At 41.0% G+C, this 22,471-nt stretch overlaps 4 protein-coding genes across 5 annotated transcripts in view; 2 read left to right on the forward strand and 2 right to left on the reverse strand.

Annotated features, from left to right (window-relative positions):
* Positions 1–2,152, reverse strand: part of LOC109969288 (protein FAM102B-like) — an 8,337-nt gene extending 6,185 nt beyond the window's left edge. The window contains exons 1-4 of the mRNA XM_020616036.1: positions 1,908–2,152; positions 869–989; positions 574–603; positions 1–44 (exon numbers count right to left, since the gene is read on the reverse strand). Coding sequence (XP_020471692.1) covers positions 1–44; positions 574–603; positions 869–989; positions 1,908–2,053 — 341 coding nt within the window. The 5' untranslated portion in view covers positions 2,054–2,152. The remainder of the gene's footprint in view (positions 45–573; positions 604–868; positions 990–1,907) is intronic.
* A 1,113-nt stretch (positions 2,153–3,265) lies between these two features.
* Positions 3,266–7,965, forward strand: LOC109969240 (calcium-binding mitochondrial carrier protein SCaMC-1-like). Its single transcript, XM_020615962.1, has 10 exons — positions 3,266–3,940; positions 4,108–4,234; positions 4,352–4,439; positions 4,567–4,678; positions 5,165–5,323; positions 5,423–5,575; positions 5,721–5,828; positions 6,000–6,167; positions 6,327–6,477; positions 7,000–7,965. The coding sequence occupies exons 1-10, from the start codon at positions 3,761–3,763 to the stop codon at positions 7,065–7,067; spliced, it is 1,314 nt and encodes a 437-aa protein (XP_020471618.1). The 5' UTR covers positions 3,266–3,760; the 3' UTR covers positions 7,068–7,965.
* A 325-nt stretch (positions 7,966–8,290) lies between these two features.
* prkab2 (protein kinase, AMP-activated, beta 2 non-catalytic subunit) lies at positions 8,291–15,024 on the forward strand. Of its 2 annotated transcripts, none has more exons than XM_020615978.1 (8): positions 8,291–8,422; positions 9,564–9,746; positions 9,889–10,046; positions 10,208–10,301; positions 11,223–11,337; positions 11,822–11,955; positions 12,101–12,169; positions 12,644–15,024. In XM_020615978.1, exons 2-8 carry the CDS (start codon positions 9,588–9,590, stop codon positions 12,719–12,721), a joined length of 807 nt encoding a protein of 268 aa, XP_020471634.1. In that variant the 5' UTR covers positions 8,291–8,422; positions 9,564–9,587; the 3' UTR covers positions 12,722–15,024. The 2 variants fall into 2 exon arrangements, with proteins under 2 accessions (XP_020471634.1, XP_020471635.1); XM_020615979.1 differs by having other exon boundaries at positions 9,567–9,746.
* The window catches only part of LOC109969247 (myomegalin), a 34,266-nt gene continuing 26,819 nt past the window's right edge, over positions 15,025–22,471 (reverse strand). The window contains exons 37-48 of the mRNA XM_020615973.1: positions 22,146–22,277; positions 21,949–22,065; positions 21,676–21,865; positions 21,461–21,582; positions 20,825–21,061; positions 20,612–20,713; positions 20,186–20,403; positions 19,933–20,076; positions 19,683–19,821; positions 19,402–19,448; positions 19,134–19,188; positions 15,025–17,903 (exon numbers count right to left, since the gene is read on the reverse strand). Coding sequence (XP_020471629.1) covers positions 17,764–17,903; positions 19,134–19,188; positions 19,402–19,448; positions 19,683–19,821; positions 19,933–20,076; positions 20,186–20,403; positions 20,612–20,713; positions 20,825–21,061; positions 21,461–21,582; positions 21,676–21,865; positions 21,949–22,065; positions 22,146–22,277 — 1,643 coding nt within the window. The 3' untranslated portion in view covers positions 15,025–17,763. The remainder of the gene's footprint in view (positions 17,904–19,133; positions 19,189–19,401; positions 19,449–19,682; positions 19,822–19,932; positions 20,077–20,185; positions 20,404–20,611; positions 20,714–20,824; positions 21,062–21,460; positions 21,583–21,675; positions 21,866–21,948; positions 22,066–22,145; positions 22,278–22,471) is intronic.

Here is a 22,471-nt window from a genome sequence, read left to right on the forward strand (position 1 = left end):
CCAGACCCAGCGAACTCAGACAGGTTCAAGTCAGCAAAGCCCAGCTGCATACAAGATCAATCAGTTGTGTTTAGCAATCAGTTTAAATTGTTAGGTACATGTATACATAGATTTTACATGTAGAAAATGTATTCAATAGCAAGAGTGTGGTTTTCTCTACTAAAGTGCTCATAAATATCAGGCTACAACTACCAGTTTATTAGTATCTCCTATGAGATTGCGGTGTTATAAAACATAAAGTAATCTACACATGAAGACATCCATCCTAGTTCCAGTTAAAGGAAATACACTCCAGGTGCTGTGAGTAAGGAACTTCTGTACTTGAGAAATCAGATTCTTTAAATCATCATTTGTTACTGGTTAATATGGCATAGGTTTTATTTGACAGATTTTTTTAATCAGTAACCAAAGTCAGGAACTAGAGATCAAAATATTCTTCCTGAGTGGACTGGCCCCACCAAAAGGTCCTCTAAGGGCACCCGAAGGCTGATAAGATTGTTCTAATGCTCTTGCACTTAAGCTGCTATGTTTGTAACAAAAATTAGTCTACAGACCTTAGTAAGGAAGCATTACCTTTGCAAAACTTTTTCCACCTTTCAATTCCTAAAATGACAAACACACAAAAATGAGTGAGGCTACATTGACTTGTTTCATTGCTCACACACTATTTTCAGTGAAACATTTGTGACCATTGTTTGCACAAAGCACTTGAGAACTGTGACATGGTTACAAATTAACAGCGCCTCTGATCTTATGTACATAAATGTTTTCTGGGAACACTCAAATCTCTGTTAACCTTCTGGACTCTGCTATGGAAAACAGCAACTATACATTTTTGTAGTGACAACAAAACAAAGTTTTAAGGTACCTTGCGCACTGACACCCGGCACACACAAGGGTCTAGAATACCTGTCCCAGCGCTGGCACTCATCTTACACAAGAAAGAGAATCTTTTTTTCCAGCGAACACAGTTGGCTTGGACCGGCTCCCTGTGAGAGAAGGACATTTAGAAACACTACTTCATATAAAACACACAGACATTCAGACTACTGAAGGACCAGATAATATTCACAAATCTACCAGATGTATGCACAGAAAGGATGTCATGCAACCTGGAATTTAACCACTTTAAACAAGAAATGTTTTTGTGGTAAATTTGTGATTCTGGCCTAAACACTAAAACTGACTTGAGAGGATGCACAATGTTGATCACTGTTAACAGCATGAGGAAGGAAACAATTTTAGTTATTAATTAACACTAAGTGTTTATATACACGATGCCATGCCTACAGGCCTATTAAACAAAGCAGTTGCGGCTGAAGCATGGTGTGTGTAGGTTACTTCAGTTTTCAATAACAGACAGTTTCCATGGCGAAGTGATGAGGACTAGCGGTTGACATATGCTACGCCTGTGTCCTTTTTTCCAGAGTGACTCATTTAAATGCTACAAGCATACTGGGAATTAACCTTGCAGCTCTTTGGTCGTCACAGTTATAACAAAACAATAACAATAAATATATAATAAACATACAAGAGGGGAAAAACGTAATTAACTCGAGCTACAACGACCTGTTCCAGTAAACAAACTCCAATATTTTATTGTTATTGTTACCTAACCGCTGACTGAAATGCCTAGCTAGTCACTTCAACCAGTCTAATGTTAATCTAACGCTTGTAAAGCTAGAAATAAATGTAGTTAGGTTAGCTTATACTGCAACAGCTTCCAAGTTGCTCTGTAACTGAACAGTGAATGTTACTGTAGAAAATGTTATATAAAAAAAAGAACCAACACCGAGACAAGAAATGTTAAACAGGTCCAAAGTAAACAGGATAAACACGCTTAAATTTAACTTTTGCTTGCACGAACAAGTGAACTGCTGCTATAAATAGTAAAAACAAATAATTACCGAGAAGACTCTTCGGCGAAGCCTCCATTTAAGAGCCTAACCTTGCAGAATAAAACTCCGTTTACAAAGGGAATCGATGATAATTCCTCCAAGTCGAAGTCAACTTTAAATTTAAACCTCTTTTTCTTCATTAGAATGAACGACATGGTGTTTCCTGGCGGAGCGCTCCGCTAACACGGTATCTCAACCTGGCTGGGTTGTGCACACCGTCCACAGTTCAAATGTCCTCCTTCCCACCCACTGAAAAATGGAATTATGACGTGTGGGAAATTCCGGGCTGTGATTGGACGATGCTGCATAAAAATAGAGAGAGCGAACGTGCTCACGGCTGCGCGTGACAGTTTCACTTTTCCAGTCAAAACGCTCACTCACAGCAAAAACAATATCCTCTGCATCACCAACCAACCTTGCATTAAAGTACGGAGCCGTAGAGGTAGTGGGTCTGCATTATCTTACCACATGACACCTCGTGGCTCCGTACTAACGTGACCTTACCCTGTAACCACAGAATGAGGAGAGAGTCTAAATAACTGTAAAGATCCAGGACAACTTACGGTATTAAACAGGTTTTAGCTACTGAAAGTGGTTTTGATTCTTGATTGATTTTCTCTTGGTCTCACTTTCACCTGCTCTCCAGTGACTGTAAATATAATCATCAATCTGAAAGCTCTTCTGCCACAATCTGTATATATACACTATGTATTTATTTCTAAATAGATTGTGTCTCTTTTCCTCTAGTCTCCTATTGAATTTCACATATTTCCTATTTAAATAAACACATTTTTATTTTATTTACAGTACTGTTGCCTTACAAAGCACATTGTAAGAGGAGACAAATTCCTTGTGTGTCTAATCATAAAGCACACTCTTATTCTGATCGTGGGTGATTAAGCGTATAGGTAGAAATGTCAACTCAAAATTGAATCCACAACACATTAAAATATGCAAAAAGTAAAGGAGACTGACTTTCTGAATCCACTGTACATAAATCTAAGCAGCTGTTTTATTCATAACTGAGTACAACCCTCCAAGAGAAGCATCTGTCACAGGTTGTGCCATAATAAAATCTAATTTCAGACAGGGGATGAAAAGCCTTTAATAATTATGTGCTAGTAAAAATACACAAAGTGCCTCAAAACGGTACTTACGCAATGATTCACATCCACTGCTTCCAAGGCCCCAAAACATTTGCTCAACAACAGCAGGGTTTCTAAAATGGCTCCTGGGTTGACTAAACACCTCTGTAATAGCCTACCAGTTTAACAATTAATTATAACATTCTATATTTTGGTTGAGGGGCTCTGAGATCCCACTCATAGGGGCCCCTGGTTTGTTTTCCAGTGTGCACCACATTGTGTGCGATGAACCACCGCCCTCTAGCGGCAGTCCGCGTTATTCATTTGTAGGAAATACGATACTGTGTTTCAAACGACACATGCCTCCAGAAGAAAATATCACATTTTACTCGTTAATGCGCAGTGCTGTGTTACACAGAGCAAGGGTAACATAACAAATGATAAAGTCCATCATGTTTTGCATAAGATGGACTAAATTTGGTTAATCCAGGCGGTGTAAATTTCACTTTCTATTTGACTACCGTATCTGTTCTGCTTCAACGTTTTACATCCAGCAGCCTCAGCTTGCTCCGCCCCCGGTTACTGCAGCTCCGATTACGAAATAACTTACACCTTCGCGTGGGACCATCTGCAAAATAAAGTAACTGGAAACCCGTTTTACATCACCAACAGCGAGCTTATATCTGGATTCAGCAAGATTTATGAATGATGTCCAATATGGATTAATAAGCAGATGCTGACGGCTGTTCTGATAGGCACTCCTACATTAGCCCCACCATGTATCAGACGTTACGGATGCTTTTACTATCAAATGCTCGGTGCTGGGATGCCGGCAGTCAGAAGTCATATCAGGACCTGTTTGAGAGTCTCGACACCAATAAAGATGGGAAGGTGGATGTCGCTGAGTTGCGAGCGGGCCTCAAGGCAATGGGCAAATTCTGCCAGGGTGCTGCACAGGTAAAAGCTCAGGGGCCACGGCATCGTGTAAAGACAAGAGTCTCACGTCCTGCACGTTATGCATGAAATTCGAGTAGTTTGACCTGTCTGGCTGGCTGTGTATGTGAACCGCCCTGATATTACTGAAGGAGGCAGATGAAGCATTAGATCTGTTCTCCTCTCTGCAGAAAATTTTGTCGTCTGGCGACCAAGACAAGGATGGGAGTCTGGACTTCAACGAATTCACCAAATACCTGAAAGAGCATGAGAAGAAGCTGTGGCTGACATTTAAGAGTCTGGACAGAAACGACGATGGTAGGAGATGAGTGAAGCCTTCTGCAGGAGCCTCGTTGTAAAAATACTTGGCACCAAGTCACATATCCACTGTTTATACTGCAGCATATTTCAGTAGAGTTTTTTATGTTGTGTCAGGACACATTGATGCCTCAGAGATCCAACAGTCCCTTACAGAGCTGGGCATGGATGTCTGCAGAGAGGATGCCCAGAGAATCTTACAAAGGTTTGTACTGCAACAGGACCAAAAATATTGCTGTTGTAATTTGAAGGCTTTTATATGGGTCACAAGTATGCTTAAAGCAGTGTAATAAACCATCACTTCAAAGGTAAAAATGTCTGTGTTTCTTTAGCATGGACATTGATGGCACCATGATGGTGGACTGGAACGAGTGGAGAGAACACTTCCTGTTATACCCTGCCCATGACCTGGAAGAGATCATACGCTACTGGAAACACTCCTCAGTATGGACCATTAGAAACATACCGTCACATACACTACATTCTGTAGATATGGATACAGCTGGAGTGGAATGAATCACGTTGCCCAGCTCACATGTGGATTATTATGGATTTTCTCTGTAGTCAATAGCAGCTTTGGTCTAGATAATTAGGTCACAGCACCACACTCTGTCTCCCTCCTCTTGCAGCTCCATCTCAATGCTCCATCTTAATAAGCCATGTATCTGAAAGTTTACAGATCTTTCTACACTAGATTCATAGTCTTAGGTACACAAGAAAAGACAAAGCTGCATTCTCATGCCATAAATTTGCCATAGTCATGACTCCCAGACACATGACTAACTGCATTTTCCTATTAGTGTAGTTGTTTTCCCCAAAGGCTTTAGCATATTTACACGGATAAGAAGCACATTATTCTCCGTCTTCAATTTTAGCAGTGTCCATAAATTAAAAAAAGTATTTGAGTGAATGTGTTTATGTGATCACCAGGTGCTAGATATAGGTGACAGTCTTGCCATCCCTGATGAATTCACAGAAGAGGAGAAGAGTTCAGGTCGCTGGTGGAAGCAGCTTGTCGCAGGTGCAGTGGCGGGGGCCGTCTCTCGCACTGGTACTGCCCCTCTGGACAGGATGAAGGTCTTTATGCAGGTGAAATATATGAAAGAAAATGTTATGGAATAAATATATTATTTACTTTAATAGATGCATGTGCAAATGTAAAACATACTTTTTTTTTTTTTACTGCAGGTTCACTCCTCTAAGTCCAACAGGATAGGCCTGGTAGGGGGCTTCAAGCAGATGATCATAGAAGGAGGGCTAACTTCACTGTGGAGGGGAAATGGAATCAATGTTTTAAAGATTGCACCTGAGACAGCAATCAAATTTATGTCATATGAACAAGTGAGAGACTGCCTCTGTTAAACAAAACTTTAAAAAAATTGTTATTGTTATTACATTTATATATGTTTATTACATGTTTATAACATATATAGGAGCAGATGATTTCTTTTCTCTCCATTTGTGTGTGTATTTTTTTTTTATGCAGTTTAAGAAGTTGTTATCATCAGAGGGCAAAAAGACTGAGACACACCAGAGATTTATGGCTGGCTCTCTGGCTGGGGCCACAGCCCAGACAGCCATCTACCCAATGGAGGTAAGATAACTATGTTTGATCATATTGGTTCATTTATGGGATCTATTAAGATAAAATCAGTCTATATGTACCTTTTCCAAAGCATCAGAAGTACCACACAATCCAAAAGAATCTGTTTGGGTATAGTCCTGAGCACCTTGTTTTTCTTCATATGTACTCTTTCTTTTTAAGGTATTAAAAACTCGGCTGGCTCTGAGAAACACTGGCCAGTATTCAGGTATGTTTCACTGTGCCAAGATGATCCTGAAGAAGGAGGGTGTGAAAGCGTTCTACAAGGGCTACATTCCAAACTTGCTGGGCATCATTCCCTATGCTGGGATAGACCTGGCTGTGTATGAGGTTTGCAGGCTTTGTGGTGTATTCTGAGTGCACTTTGTAAATTAAATTATGTATATGTTCAGTAAACCAATTCATCTTTGATTGCAGGGCTTTATTGAATTAATCAGAGAAATATATTTTTGCATTATGCTGATGCACGCTCTCCCACTTGTGTCTCAGAGTCTCAAGAACACCTGGTTGTTGTATTACGCCAAGGACTCCGCTAACCCTGGAGTTCTAGTGTTGCTGTGCTGCGGGACAATCTCTAGTACCTGTGGCCAGCTGGCCAGCTATCCACTCGCACTGGTACGCACACGGATGCAGGCGCAAGGTAAACTCAGTCGCACATTTGAAAACAGTGATGACAAACAATTACATTACACAGTGTACGGTTGTGTTTTACATCAGGCAAAATGCTCGTGGTGACAAGAACCTGGTGTTTTATGGAAACATACACTTGAATTAGAGTTCACATAATGTTAAGTGGGCTGCAACATAGAAAGACATCCTGCTCTCATTTACCTTGACTTGAGTTAATGGTTTAGGCTACTTGCTGATGTAATTTATGGAAAGCAAACTGAAAAATCAAAATTAAATAAATATTGTCTCTCCAACAAGTGAACTCTGTCCAGTTAAATCCAGATAAAACCAGTGTTTGACATTTGAAATAAATCTTGACTGTGTAAAGGTAACAATTTACTGACATCAATATATATGAATTCTAGGTATTGGACTTTTATGTGTGTATGCAGAGTTGCCCAGTCTACAGTAGCTGTCTCTTACAGAGAGCAAGGGAATAAAAAGTGACTGTTTAGATAAAGCACTGCCTCCCTAACTTAATATTTCTTTGCAGCGTCTCTGCAGTCATCAGACCAGCCCTCCATGAGTTCTCTGATGAAGAAGATTGTCTGTCAGCATTAGCTATGTGGTTTATGAGTATATGAAGACTGGCTTGGGAATTTCTAAATGATTTTGCAAGCAAATAAAAAAGAACATTTCTTGTATTTGTCAGACTTGAAAATGCCCAAAATAACTCTAAGAGGACTGATGGACATCAAACATACGGAGCATGACTTCCACCAGCTGTCACAAGAGTTCAGTGGATGGAAATCTGTATGTATACCAGTAAGGATGGTCTGTCAGTAGCTAAAGCATTAAGTCATTTGTGGTGAGCATGCTTGAATTCTTATCCTGCTGTTACACATAATTTACACACTGTCCAAAACAGTACTTGACACAAAGCTAGTACTGAACATAAATACACATCGGGTTTCCTAATTTATGCTACTGTTACTCTTTTAAAGCTGTGATCAAACCACAATGACAGTTCCGCTCACGCTGGAGTGCAGTTGTGCTTTTTGTTAAGAGTTAATGTCTTATTTTAAGTCAGAGTGAGAAAAAAATGACACTATGCCACTTTAAATTACCCTCAGAGGAAGTTTAACACACAGCGACGTCAGCGCCAGACAAACAGTGCTCCAGTCAGCAGCTGTCAACTAGTAATAACTGTCCCTGAAAAATCGGTATCTGTTAAGACTGGAATACTATGTACATGAAGAAACACGCATGCTGTGCAATGTGAAATTCCACATTCTCTATTTAATATTTACTTAAATGTGCCTTACAGCCTCTTGTTGTAAACCTATTGCTGTACTGTATATCTGTTCTCAGTTATGGTTATTTATGGTTTGGTATGGTTACTACAAGATAACATTGCAACACTTTTAAGATAATGGTGATAATTGGTCATTGGACTGAAATGCTTGCAAAGAGTGTGTTCTTGTCTTTTGTCACCTCTCACATCAACACATCAATGCTCCTGTTACATTGGACATTTGGTTAGCGTTCCTTTGACACAACTCAGTGGTAGAAATGTTTTAATATTATCTGCCATATATCATGCCATAGCAATCAATTTTTCAGTATTATAAATTCCATTAATAGGGATTCAATTACATGATCATTATATTATCAAACTGAAGAACGTTAAAGTTGCTGAAATAAGACCAGTCTAAGATGATAATTAATTATAAGAGTAAAGACTGTAATCCCACTATATCAGCGCTGCTTTGTGTGAGAAAACGACCTCCAGTTTTCTAGTCGAAGTGTTTATATTCACGCATGCGACCTAGTGGTCCTTGCTCAAATTAATTTTGTCCTAGCCGCACACCGTAGTTTGGGCACCAGACGCTACAACTGTCGTGAAGAAGTGGCCCCCCTCTGCTAAAAACAAACTGAAAAAAAAGTAATAATAATAATAACGCGAGCTGATTACGGTGAGTTTGTTCGTCTTTAAATTGATACACGAAAAATAATTACAGTTTTCGCTGCGTTATCTCGGTTGACTCAAAATTAAACGCACAGTCAAGATAGCTAGCGAACTCTGGGCAGCAGCCATAAATGTTCTCCTGCCGAAATGGGCTCAGCCAGTGGGGGACACTGATAACTTAGGTCACAGCTAGCTGGCTATAATGATAACGATATACACATACCTACGTTTAATGTGATCTTATTTTGGGAAGTTTAAACTTGTTACTTGTTAGGTCGATAATGTGAGTGAATGGGCGGGGCTGACGAGATGATTGCGTTAGCTTGACGTGGTTGTTGTAGTCTGATCTGTTCTGGCAGGTCCAGGTTCACTGTTTCTGAGGCTGTCCAGCCTACAGATAAGCCTTTTTGGGCTAAATGGAGTGCCGTACGGCCTTCTGGATAACTGCCGCTCTTCATGTGTCCATCTGTCTTGTATAATATTAACGCCACCAATAGTGATTGCTATTTTAAATTGGCCATAGTTTGTACCTATCATGCTTTGACGTTACATTGCTATAACAATAATATATGAGGAACACATGCTGGGGCATGACTATGGCTGTTATTGATGCCATTGCTTTTGAGGTGAAAGCAAGCAAATACTTTACTACAAATACATTTTGGGACGGCTGTGGATCAGTGGGTAGAGCGGTCCTCTCCCAACCGGAGGGTTGGAGGTTCGAATCACAGTGCCTGCATGTCAAAGTGTCCTTGGGCAAGACACTGAACCCCCAAGGTGTCCCCGATGGTTAGAGCCATCAGTGTGAGTTGGCTGCCTCGGGTTCTGTACTGGAAACAAATTCCTTGTGTGAGTAACATACTTGGCCAAATAAAGGTGATTATTATTATTAAACATTATATGGGTTTTTTTCAGGATACTGCCATATTAGGGTTAATTAATGACCTTGTTTACATTGAGGTTGTTTCTATCACCTTTACAGGCTTATAAAGGGTTTTAATTCCAAGTTAATTATGACTCACAGTTTGTGTTGCAATTTAAATCTTCCTTCCTGTTGTCTGAATTGCACAACTTAAATACAGTAGAATTAAGTTTGTTCAGCGTATGGTTTGTTTCCAGGAACATCAGGATTTCTCTTTTCTTTCCAGTAGCAGGATAAATAGTGAAGCATTATGGGCAACACAAGTGACAGGGTGTCTGGAGATCGCCATGGAGCCAAGGCGCACCGCTCAGACAGCAGCGGCAGTCACAAAGACCAAGAACACAGCAGCAAAATGGTGGACAGCACAGATGACCCCAACATCTTCAACACCCACGGGCCTGAGTCTAAGGTACGGCTGGAAAAATACAGAAAGATTAATGTACAGAACCCTGTTTATTCTGTGAGGATGCCTTTTGGATTTCACTGTAGTATGTTGGGTGTGATTTTTGTGAAAACAGCTTACAATTGAAATTTAAATCAATTGCTTTTAGGCGTTAGGAGAAAAGGAATTCTCCCCAGATCTGGATGACCTGGTGAAGACTGGTCCTCAGGCTCGACCCACTGTGATCCGCTGGGCTGGTGGAGGGAAGGAGGTCTACATAGCTGGTTCCTTTAATAACTGGAGCACAAAGATACCGCTAAATAAGAGGTAAAGAGGATTGTCTTTGCTGTAGATGTCAGTACATTCTCACTTTCATTGCCTTGAATAGGTAAATACATAGTTGCAACCACAAGTGCCAGTTTTTGAGTTTTTACTGAAAGAATTCTAAGTGTTGCATTTTAAAATCTTTTTTCTTCCTCTCTGCAAAGCCATAATGACTTTGTAGCAATCCTGGACCTGCCTGAAGGAGAGCACCAGTACAAATTTTTTGTAGATGGACAGTGGGTTCACGATCCCTCAGAGGTACAGCAGAATCATTGTCTTTTTATTTTCATTTTCATTTTAACAGTGTACAGGGCAACTTGTACAAAAATGTTTAAAAATCCTTTGTTTCCTGTGTGTAAACACTTAACCTCCTCTCATCTTATTTAAACAGCAGTGTGTGGAGATAACACTGCACTCAATGCGCCAGATAAAACAGACATGAAGCATAAAACTGGTGATGCACGGCTCATACGTTGCCGTCAGGGAGACATTTCATAGAATGCATTTCTATCTGTTGTATGAAAAATACATCTACAGCATGCTTTGTCTGAATTGGCCTTAACTGCACCTTTGTATGTGATTCGTCCTGGTCTTTTACAGATTTCTCGGTGCTTGATTAAATGATTGATTGGCTGGATAGATTTTTTTTTTGCCATAGCAGCAAAGATTTTGATGTGGCGGTGTGCCACTGAGAAATGTTGGCAGCGGAAATGCTTATCCTTGTATTTTCTGTGCTTCTGCTAAATGGGAATCTAAATGTTTTTTCCTTAGTAAGGCCTTTTATAAGGTAATTTTTCAACACTGAACTAATAAAACACAGAATCTAATCTCAGTAAATTTAGTTCCATACTCAGCATGTGGGGTTATTACAAAGATGTGCGATGCTAGTGATCCTAGTATAAACAGTAGTGGTAAAAAGAAATCCTCAAGAAATTGACATTAAATAGATTGACTGTCACTGTTACGTATGTGCTGTGGAGATAAATCACTACTGGTCAGCAAAACCACTGAAGAACCCTTAAATACTGTGGCATGCCCTTCCCAGTAACTCAGTAAAATCACCTACACTCACAGTATTGTCATCCAGGTCAATCTAATACTCAGGGAAATGTGTGGAGAGTGTTATAAATAACTCTAAGCTGCTCGATCACGACTTCTGAGAATGTTGCTCTTTTGCAGCCTTTGGTAACCAGCCAGCTCGGCACCATCAACAACCTGATCCATGTGAAGAAATCTGATTTTGAGGTGTTTGATGCCCTGCAGGTCGATTCTCTGGAGTGCTCCGACACATCAGGTCAGGCTACATCCAGACTGTTCATGAACTGTTTATTGAGATATTATGAAATTTAATCAGTTAACACCCAATTGTTACTGGAGATGTGTTCTTATGTTTCAGCACAAGAACTAGGCACACACTCTTCAGAACCTGTGCTGATTGACTCAGATACATGCAGATTCAGGCTTCACTAATAATTTTAAGTGATAAGGAGCAGCTAACTTATTCACAGTAAACAGTGACAAATAAGGGTGTAACAAGATCTCACAAGATTAAAACATGATACTTGTCAAGGTGAAAGCTGTCTCGCGATATCAGTATATAACAGAAGGGACAGGTCAGATGAACGGCACTATAGCATTACTATATTTAATTATTTTAAAAATAATGAAAGTCTCGTGAGCTAAGTGTATTGTCACACCCCTAGTGACAAAAAATAACAAAAGCCCTTTGTAATAGAAACTGTGTTAGTAGTGTGATTGTGTCTGGTGTGTGATCACAGATCTGTCCAGCTCCCCTCCAGGACCATATGGGCAGGAGCAGTACATCTTCAGACCCGAGGAGCGTTTCAAAGCCCCACCAATACTCCCTCCTCACCTCCTTCAAGTCATTCTCAACAAGGACACCAATATATCTGTAAGTGTCGATACCTTTCCCTTTACCACAGCTCCCTATTCCGAGACACTAAGTGGCTATATTTTCTTGACTTAATTTGCCTTGATTTGTTGTTGTTTACCATTGTGTCTGGTTTGTAATTTTTCTTCTTGCTCCCTCTCACCAGTGTGACCCAGCCCTGCTGCCTGAACCCAACCATGTCATGTTAAACCACCTTTACGCTCTTTCAATAAAGGTAAGTTCACTGGCAGCAGCTGGAACTATCCTCACACTATCCACATGTAACCGGTAGCGCATGAACTGTTAGCCTTTTGTAGAATAGTACTATATACTTTAAATGCCCTTTTTACGCTCTGTTCAGTGTGGACAACAGATGCCTGTATTGTAGTAATATAATCTCAGGTTTCTTGTCTCAACATAAATCATATCAACATGTTAAAAGCTTCAGTAATTTCCCACCGTTTAAATTAAATTTAAACAGTGTTGGGAATTGTTATTTAAATACTCCTTAGCTTAAGGTGGTTAAACAAACCTTTAAATGTTAAGTGTGTTACTGTGACAAATGAATTTAAACACACATAACCATATCATATTCTTGAAGCAAGCGAACTTGTGTTCTGTGCTAAAGAATGCTAGATTTTCCAGTTGTTTAGTCATTTTTAATAGCCACTCATGGCATCTTCTTTCTGTGTTGTGTGTCTCTGTGAAGGATGGCGTGATGGTGCTGAGCGCGACTCACAGATACAAGAAGAAATACGTCACTTCTCTGCTTTATAAGCCTATATAAACGTCAGCCTGAGCGTGCCACAGTGCTTTTAGAGAGCAGCATGTTTGTATTCTGCTGTTTATTTTTCTGTACCACCACATTTAGCCAAATCTCGCACTGAAACAAGTTTACAGGTGAGCTGAAGGCCAGGGTCCTTGGCTGGGGCTTGTTTGTTTTTAAAGGTTGCACTTCTGTCTCCATAGGGCTCTGAAAAGAAGTAGCAAAGTGTGAGTGTGAGTGTGTGTGTGTGTGTGTGTGTGTGTGTGTGTGTGCGGGCTGTCACAGAGAGATGAAAAGCCTACTGTGGCTTTTACCTGACATATAGAGACAGTCAAGAAACTGACTACATCACTGTGTGTATTTGAGTGTTTGCAGCACTTTGTCATTATATGCATGTTAGTGTGTAAAAAGAAATATTTTTGGTACATATGCCACCTTGACGTATGGCGGATCTATGAATGATCTCTTGAAGTGAGGGATTTTGAGTGGTTGTGACGTGTGTGAACAGTTTGATTTGAAGTGCTGTGTTGTCCTTCAACAGATTCAGCTACGTTATGAAGTAGCCAACTTGATGTTTTTCTTGGAAAGTGCATACCGGTTAACAGAACTGCGCAGTCAGGCTCACAGTTGAGGGGCTCAAGAGAGCAATAGACTTGGTTTTGCTTAACCCCAAAGTGCAATAACCTGCTGTAAAAAAAAGTACTGAGCTTCAATTCTAGGGAGAAGCATGTCTTGTTCTTGCTTAGGCAGCAGTAGCAAATGTCATCTGATGCTGTCAGCATATATTACCCAGGTTGAATTTCTTTCAGGTGTAATGGCCATTTTAGATGGAGTGCATGTCTTCAACAGGAAAACCCACTTACCTCATGGGGAATGGTGGTCGAAGGTCAACGTTTAGTTCTGCAAAGGCCTTTATCTTAACATAAGTTTGCAAGCACTTTACCAGCCTGTGAGCGGGAGTGTCGACCTGAGCTTTTAACTAACCTGCTGTCAGTTCTTGTACTGTAGCTTGTCTTGACTATAGACAACAGTTTGTGCTTTTTTTTTTTTGTTGTTGGTTTGTTTTTTAGACATGATCTCGCAGTGTTTTATGTCTGTGCATCTGACTTCTGCTTATCAAAACTAATGTACTGTATGTTTCTGTTGAATGTGTAGTCATACACAGAGGCGTCTACACCTAAACCGCTTCAGCTTGATGCTTTGCATGTGTTGAATGTCTGTAACTTGCACAGACATGGCACTCCTTAGTGTGGTACACGTTCATAAGGAGATTGACCACACACCTCAAAATGTGATCTGAGACACATTTTCAGAAGAATACACAGGGCTGCAAAGATGAACGGTTGCCATGAATTTAAACGTTGTCCAAACCCTGTCCACGTGTGCTTTATAAACATTTAAGCTAATTTGTGTTTTGAGGTGCGGTGGCTTTGAAAGTTATTTTTGTCACTTGCAAATTGTGCTGCCTTATTGACTACACTTATGGTGCAGTGTATACCCACAGTTGATGTTCTACAGAACTATAAAAGGGGCTTTTCATAAGTCCTGTTGGTGTTCAACTAAATACTCTGACAGTATTTTGTGAATGTTCAGCTTAGCCATGAAGTTTTGTCCAAAGAGTTTGCAAGATATGATGAGGGAGTGTGGACAAGCGCCATGGATGTGATGTTTTAAGGCTTAAGCCAAAACTTGAATTTTACATCAGTTTCATGAATGTTTTGAAATGCTTTGCAGAACCAGCGTGAAGATCCACTGTATGAGCTATTACTATATTAAAGAGGACGTGTTGGTCCTAACTTGTCTTTTTTTTTTTTCCTTTCTAAGAAGGTAACATTTTGAGACACTCCTTTGTTTTTGGCTTAATGATTTTATATTTTGACATTTAGTTGTATTTTATAAAGTTCTGAAGAGTGTTTCATTTCAACAGCACTGTTTCATAGTTGGAATGACCAAACTTTAAACCTTCAGGCATGAGAATATTTTGAATTCTAGGTAACGACACTACCTTGTTCACACTACATTTTTATTTCTCACAGTTAATCTAGTTTAAAAACATTCTTATCACCAGCTGAGAATTGTTGCTTAGTTTTGGTTTACTTCAGTGTTTTAACTTCTCAACTTGCTAGCTCTATAAGTGCACCTCAGGGTGTGTCAGTACGCTGTGACACCACTTTTGGGTGCGACCACATGTACAACAGCTTGATGACAAGTTGCTCATTAACGAAGTAAGATAAACTTTTGTGTACAATCAACAGTACGAGCACAAACCCAAAGACCAACTTAGAAGCGAACCACCGCATTCAGCCAAAATAAAAAAACACAAGCATTTGTAGTGTTTTATTCATTCTTTCCCGAAATCTTTCATTGATAACTGCCAAAACATCACACGGTTAACTATCAGAGACAGGATCCATATGAGTCCTGTGTCTGCTTTCTAGTTCATTATGCACAAACTGAGGAACAAAAGCTGCTTTCCAATCACATAAAAGCTGCAATCAAATAGCATTATATACAGACGCGACTTAGAACCAACAATACACTGCTTCAGATTGCAATTTGATTTTCTTGATAAAAAATAGCAATAGAGCTTTGTTTACACTCTAACAAGGTGCCTTGTGGATCCAGTGTTTCACAATCTTTCCAGTCATTGGCCTTTTTTTTACAGTAGGCTATTCTTCAAAACTTTTCCTGAAAGCTCTTTTAAATCCAAAAGGAAATAAACTTTTAACCACTATTGAAATACTTGGTAAATTTTGTTTGTTTCCTGAAGACTTGAGTGAAAACAAAAACCTAACTTGGGAGGTCTCAGGTAGACGAGCAGCAGTTCAAGGCCATTTCTACCACTCAGAGCAGACTGAAGAAGCTCTCTAGCTAACTTTAAAGGCAAGCGAAGCAACAATCAGCACTTTGATACTGTAAGTGGACAATATCAGAATGAGTCTTAAATATTATGAAGGCATAGTCTGTGATTTCCATGTGGCTAATTAATTCAAAGTGACACAATCCTCCTAACACACAGTACACTGCATAAAATCATATACTGCAGGAGGTGAATGTTGCAAATGCAATACAATTCTGTTCTACATCAAAATAAAATAAAGCTATTGCACAGCTACCCAGATATCATCATTGCAAAAAGCAAATGTTTGATGTTTTTTCACACACTCTCTCACACACACACACACACACGTAAAAGTAATGTTCATACAGAAAAAGCCAGTTATTTACAGCAAACAATGGTCAATATACAGCAAGAAAACTAAAAGAAGTTGAACTATTCTGAGTGAAATACAGAACAACGATCCTACCAGTAGCCTGCCAAAGTTTGTCCTCTAAGAACTTGATATCCTCTATTGCCATTGCCATGGGAATGTTAAGGTGGTCTGAACCAAGAGAGAGAACATAAAGACATCAGCTTATGGCCACTTTGTGGAGTTTTGGTCCAAAAAGGAGTTCACCTGTGGTGCACAATTCAAAATAAACCGAACCAGCTGTGTAACGGTTACTGTCTCTAGAGGCCCTTTGAAACAAACACACCTCGGTAACCCACAGTCTGGATTTGTCATTCGCATGGATAAGGCAAGTCAAAGTGTAGTAAAGATTTCAAAGTTCAAACTTTGGCAAGTATTGGCAATCCCCTGTTCAATAGCTTACCTTTTCCCACCTGCAGTCTCTGTCATGCATCAACACACTAGGAAAAAGCACAACAGTAACACTGATCGTGTCCTAAACACTGACTAATAATCCAGTGTCAGGCAAGAAATAATAATAGCCCGGTGCAGCATAATAATTCAAAAAACAACATTATTGCACATGCTCGTATGAGGAGGAGCTTGAATACGCGTTTCGCCTGGTTCCATTTCAGCACTTAAACCTTTTCATTCCCCCTATTGTAGTGTCCTGCTTAGAAATGACAACCAGCCAAATAGAAAGTGACCTTGAGAATTTAACTGATCCAACTGTACCTGTTTTAGTACGTCCACAACTGCAATTTGATGCCAAAAAAAGCACCTTTAGGACCTAAAAGTGGAGGCTTGTGACTAAAATGGAACCTTTCTCTGGATTTTGTTCTGCTATTCATAACCCTTGGCTGACAATACCATTCATAAGCTTGCGCCACAAGTACAGATACAGCTATATAGTAACTATGTAACAGTGATAACCAACCTCCTTTGCATTCCTCCACTGTGTCTAGTGATACATAGTGGGTGTCATTGTTCTTTGCATTGCATTTGCAAAAAGGATGTCCTTGTTAATAACAGTGCCATGAGAAGTAAACCTGCATTTGTGGCAAAGTTGAGGATGTCTTGTCTTTGAGTGAGCTGTGTTCCACATTTAGTGTACATGTGTGCAGAATTCCTCTCACAAGCCATTTTACACATGCATGAACATCTATTCTGTCCACTTCCAGGAGATGATGCTTTTAGATACTGATCTGGGGTGACATTATAGAAACATTTAATGTCATTTTAGGTTGTACTTGAACCCATAAGGTGGAAAGTTTAAGTTGAAGTACTTGTCAAATGTTTCAATACATGATTGCTAGAGGTGATAAATGGCACTAGCTCAAATTAATGAGACAGGTTCTATAATACACCCCCTTAACCTACAAAAAAAAACAGACTGAAAAGATTCAGCTGGTCTGAGATCAGTGTCTGAGAGCATCTTCAACCAGCTCCATCAGTAGGACACACGTAACCAAAACAATCAGAGGCACGTTTCAAACACCTTCTTCTGTCACACACATGACAAGGCAAACTGCTGACTGTATCACTCAAAGGCAGTAGCACATTAGGCAGTGGGAGTGGGTAGAGAGTGACCAAATAGGTGAGAAGGTGGGGGGAATTTGGTTAGGCTCAACTTGTGCATTATTTTGTGCACATATTGCCCCACGGAGGGAATGATGGAAGCCCTCCCATGGCTGAAAGGAGGTAAAGGTGGAGTTTGGGGGAGGTGAAATGTGTTTGATGGGAAGGGGTGGAAGGACAATGTGTGGGGGGGGCTGGCTTTTTAAGCATATAGGAGGTCAGAGGTGATAGTACTGAGGCTGGTTCTTTGAAAGTCTAAAGCAGGCATTGACTGCTGCGCTTCCTCGCCACCTGGCGCCGACTGGCTGCAGCCCCAGCGGCTCTGGAAGCACTGCTAGGCTTCAGGAAACTGCAATCAGCAGGCTGCTCTCTGGCAGCACCTCCTGGGTCCTCAGCTGGATTCAGAGACAAAAGGAGAGAGACAACACAACAGGTATGGTATTACTGAAAAAATCTCTATACAGGCTGATAAAACTGACAAGGCACTGGTGAGGTGAAACGTTAAAGGAATAGTTCAACATTTTGAAAAATACGCTCATTCGCCTTTTTGCGGGGCTAGATGACTCATGGCTCTAGTTTCATATTTAGCATACCACTATGAGAGCGATAATCTTCTCTCAATGTAACACATAACAGAAAGCAAATAAGTGCCCTTCTCAAAATGTCAAACTAGTCCTTTAAAAACTGGAGCAGAACGCTACGCAATACAATTCCAAAATACAGCTTCTTGCAAATGACGAGGCAAGAATGAGTGGTTAGAGAATAAGCAATGCTGATGCATCTTGTGCCCCTCACATACACTTCTGTTTTTCTGCATGCCTTGTGGTGTGAATGAACCTAGCTGTTTATTATATTACTCAATCCTAAAACTGAAGGTCAGCAGTGAAACCTTTTTTAAAATATATAATACATTGTGTACATCTGGCAGCATACACACAGAATAGAAACTATGCAGTGTGTTATTATTGTGGTGCTCAAGGTGGGCAGGGTCTCAAGCTGTAAATAGACTCAACCTAAATACATGGGATATGCAACAGAACAACAATACTTTGGTGCAGAGGCACCCTGCACTGGATGTGCTCAATATGTAATTTGGTTCTAGTGTTACAGGTCTATGAACCATGTTTAAACCCTCATTTAAACAGCTTTACTTAAAAACAGTTATTATAATAGCTGCTCACTGCCCCTTGTAGAAAACAAGGTGACCATACAAAGGCTTGATCATATCAGTTCTGTGTTGACTGGAGGTGTCTGTGTGTGGTCATCTTAATTTCTACCCAGAACAAGAATTCTGCCATCATCTATATTATCTCTCAATTGATTTCTGTCAAATAGTCTACACACCGATACAGCAGAAATGTCACAAGACACTAAAAATAAAAGTTAGTTAAACCAGGATGGAGTTCGCTGTCAGATGGGATGGTAAAGCAGTGATGTTTGATTAGAAGATTCAAATCCAAACAGAGGTAAAAACTGCCCCAGAAAAAAGAATATTATATTAACACTTACAGTTTAACCAGAAGGAATGCTACTGGTACTAATACTACTGCAGTCCGTTTATTAAAGTAGAGTTTTCTGGGACAACATCTACCTATTTGCAAGGCCACAACATGTCAGACAATTACCAGCATAAGGATAGGAAGAGGAGGAGCTTAGGGAGGAAAGCCTCAGCTCATTCTTCTGGGGAAGGGGGGATTACAAGGAAAGGAAAAGAGAAGCGAGGGGAGAGACAAACACAGGGCGAAAGAACAAGTGAGACAGAAAAGACAACAGTGATGAATTTACATCAAAAGTTGAGGACACCAGAAATGTACTACTGTGACCTGTGGGGTATGCACAGATAACCTAACAGCATGTAAGTGATATTACCGAGGGTGCATTAAAGTGGTTTACCTGTAAGTTTGTCCTTGCCTTCTTCAGCACATCACGAGTCCTTGATACTACAAAAGACGAGAAAAAAATCTATATGGCTACATTGATATTACAAGGTGGATAAAAACCTGCCTCATTTATCATTTCTGTCTAAACCCCAACCTGGAATTTCTCTACGTTTTCAAGAAGGGTAAAGTAATGTCATCTTTGACACGTACAGTACCTTATTAGTAGGCCTGTTGTTTTACACTTGCCCTTCACACATTTTTTTCTGTCACTCTCTCACACACACAAACACTTACAGTGGTTGACTATGAAGTGCTCCATGCTCTCTTTGGTGCGGCTGGTGCTCCTCAGTCTTTGAATTGTCCCCTTAAGAACCTCATCCTGCTCTGATATACGCAGTTTCAGGGACAAGATCTCTTCCTGCATACACTGCTCCTACACACATACATCATTTGTTACCATGGTGCAGCGTTCTTACATAACGTGTGTGACTGTCAAAGCTCATAAAGATCCGCCCAATCATAAAATATCATAATGTGTTTAAACCTTCTTAAGGTTTTGGTTGGAGGGATCAGCGCTGGGCAGAGCTGCCCTCCAGAACATCTTCAGCAGAGCCATCGCCTCCTCCAGTATCTGCCTTAGAGTCTTAGTGTTGGAGAGCAGACTCTTCACACATCCATAGTCCAGGACCTGTATACAGAACACTGTTAAGTACCTGTGCTTTACAGTCATTGCTTTTATGATTTGCTGTCACTGCTTTTTTTTTTCAAAATTACATCTTTGACCATCTGGGTCTCACCAGGTCGCTGCTCTGTTTCTGGCTGCCCTCCAGCAGGGGTGGGCTGAGGCAGGCCTGCAGGGTCATCTCCATGCGCTGGACAATGCTCCGGCCCTCTAGAACTTGCTGCTGCAGAGCAGTGAAGTCATCCACATGACCAATGGCATGGCGGCCATTACGGTTTGCAAACGATCCATCCGGGGCCTCTCCCTCCAGCTCAGAGTGGGGGTCCAGAGGGTCTGTGGGCGATAAAAGAGCTTTAATGCATTTTGGATGGGCTTTAAATGTGTTTTTTATTTTGTATTGTAAGAGAGAAATTTGTGGAGTCAGGCTTATTAGAATCATAACAAGGATTTACTGTTACAAAGCAATACACACTCTTTATAATAAGACAACTAATTAAAAACAGATTAAGCTGCAGTCATGCAGTTGCAGTGTAAGTCACACCATTGGCAGTGCTATGGCTGTCATCCAGGTCAGAGTAGGGAGGACCAGGGGATCCACAGTTAAACAGACCAATGTCCCTGACCGGTGGAGACGGAGCTGGGTCTGTAGAGCACACAGATACACAAACCAGGCTTGGACACACAGCAAACCACACCATAGCCCACTAAGCCTGTAGCAGTGTAGCGGTGTCATATGTAGAGGGTGTTGTCTCACCGTGTAGCAGCTGCCGTCTGTAGAAGCTTTCTCTCTGAGGACTGGCAGTGAGGGCAGAGAGGGAGGGAGTTCGAGGAGAGCCGACACCCAGTTTCTGCTCCAGCTGCTTGTGGAGCTCCAGTTGTTTGAGGGCGCTGCTCTCCTGGACGCTGTTTTGCAGCTGCGCCCGCAGACTCCTCACCTCCCCGAGCAGCTCTCCCAGCTCTACTGGTAGAACTGGCAGCTCACAAATGTAGCCTGAGGACACAATGCACAATCACTGGAGAGACTGGGACATACTTCTGCTTCTGTGCTCTCTGGGGTGAGGAGGTTTGATTCCACCACAGCACACATATAATTGACTGGGTAGATGTTTAAATTTTGCATTACATCATCTTTCAGACCGTTATAATGGTGTAAATATTTGTTTGTAGAGAAGTGAAACTATCATGGGCACAAATGTCAGCAATCTATTATTATTTTAGCCTATGCATCTCAATGTAACTGGGTCTACTGTGATGAAACTCTTGATCACCAGATGGCGCCAGAGTCAGGCACTCCATCAGAAATCCTACAATAGGGGCTTTTACATTAAAACTTTTTTATTTACAAAGGGCAGTATATTCAGTGCAGCTGATGTACAATCAATATTCTGACCTTTGTTGGCCTTAGTGCTGGAAGACACTCGATCGTACACTTGTAGTTCACTCTGCAGAGAATGGATGAGCTCCCGGCTCTCACACAGCTGCTGCTGCAGTAAAGACACTTCATGCTGGAGCCTGAGGGTGTGCATACACAGATACTGCATGGTCAAAGCACAGATATGTAAACATAGACAGGAACAATTTCTATATGCTCATGAACACACCGACCTGTTGGTCTTCTCCTGACTGGCCTGTCGCTCCTGTCTTAATGTGTGTATCTGCTGTCCCTGCTCCTGACTATGAGCCTGCAGTCGTCTGAGCTCATCCTTCCACTGCTTGGCCTCCAGCTCAGCTTGCTTCAGGCGGGCTCGCGCTGTAAACACAGCCTCCCGCAACTGCACCACCTCCTCACATGTGTCTGAGGGAAGAGGAGATTCTAGATGGGTTTATGTAAACACACCTGAAAATCCCTTCTGTTGCCATAGCTTCTAGATAGAGAACCTGTGCTGGCCTGCAAGCGTGACTGTAGACCCAGATTTTCTTCCTTCAGGATTCTGATCTCATTGGACAGTTGAGTGACAGTGTCCAGTCCCTGAATGTAGATGTTAGTGGGTGCCCCTGGGCAAAAAGCAGGAGTTACAGGTTATATGAAATGAGTGAGTGTTTGGTGTTAGTAGAATGTGTGAGGGCTGCAGTACCTCCATCACGCCCAGTGGTGGCCAGTCTCTCTTCCAGCTGTTGTCGAAGCCTCTCATTGGTCCTAATGGATTCCTCCAGACGCTGACGGAGACACCTCACCTCCTGCAGGTGCTCCTCTATCAAATTTACCCCTAGAAACAAATATATTTGTAATATTTCAATAATCATTATACTGTTCTGTGACTTTGTATCCTCCATAAGTGCGGTCCAACTAGGTGGACTGCATGTGGGTGTGAATGTACTGTCCGACTCTTGAGCTTTTCTGATTACTAACATCCTTTTAATACAATTAAGAATAGCCACTTCCCATTAAAGCCAGTTATCT

This window comes from Monopterus albus, unplaced genomic scaffold, assembly GCF_001952655.1.
Source record: "Monopterus albus unplaced genomic scaffold, M_albus_1.0 scaffold172.1, whole genome shotgun sequence".
NCBI lineage: Eukaryota > Metazoa > Chordata > Actinopteri > Synbranchiformes > Synbranchidae > Monopterus > Monopterus albus.

What these genes read in the sequence shown, in the direction of transcription:
- LOC109969240 (XM_020615962.1), top strand. Translation starts at nt 3,761, where the DNA reads ATGTATCAGACGTTACGGATGCTTTTACTATCAAATGCTCGGTGCTGG. An exon ending in GCTACTGGAAACACTCCTCA is followed by an intron (nt 4,679 to 5,164) that starts GTATGGACCATT and finishes TGTGATCACCAG; the next exon opens with GTGCTAGATATAGGTGACAG. An exon ending in TAGACCTGGCTGTGTATGAG is followed by an intron (nt 6,168 to 6,326) that starts GTTTGCAGGCTT and finishes CTTGTGTCTCAG; the next exon opens with AGTCTCAAGAACACCTGGTT.
- prkab2 (XM_020615978.1), top strand. Translation starts at nt 9,588, where the DNA reads ATGGGCAACACAAGTGACAGGGTGTCTGGAGATCGCCATGGAGCCAAG. An exon ending in CCCACGGGCCTGAGTCTAAG is followed by an intron (nt 9,747 to 9,888) that starts GTACGGCTGGAA and finishes AATTGCTTTTAG; the next exon opens with GCGTTAGGAGAAAAGGAATT. An exon ending in AAGATACCGCTAAATAAGAG is followed by an intron (nt 10,047 to 10,207) that starts GTAAAGAGGATT and finishes CTCTCTGCAAAG; the next exon opens with CCATAATGACTTTGTAGCAA.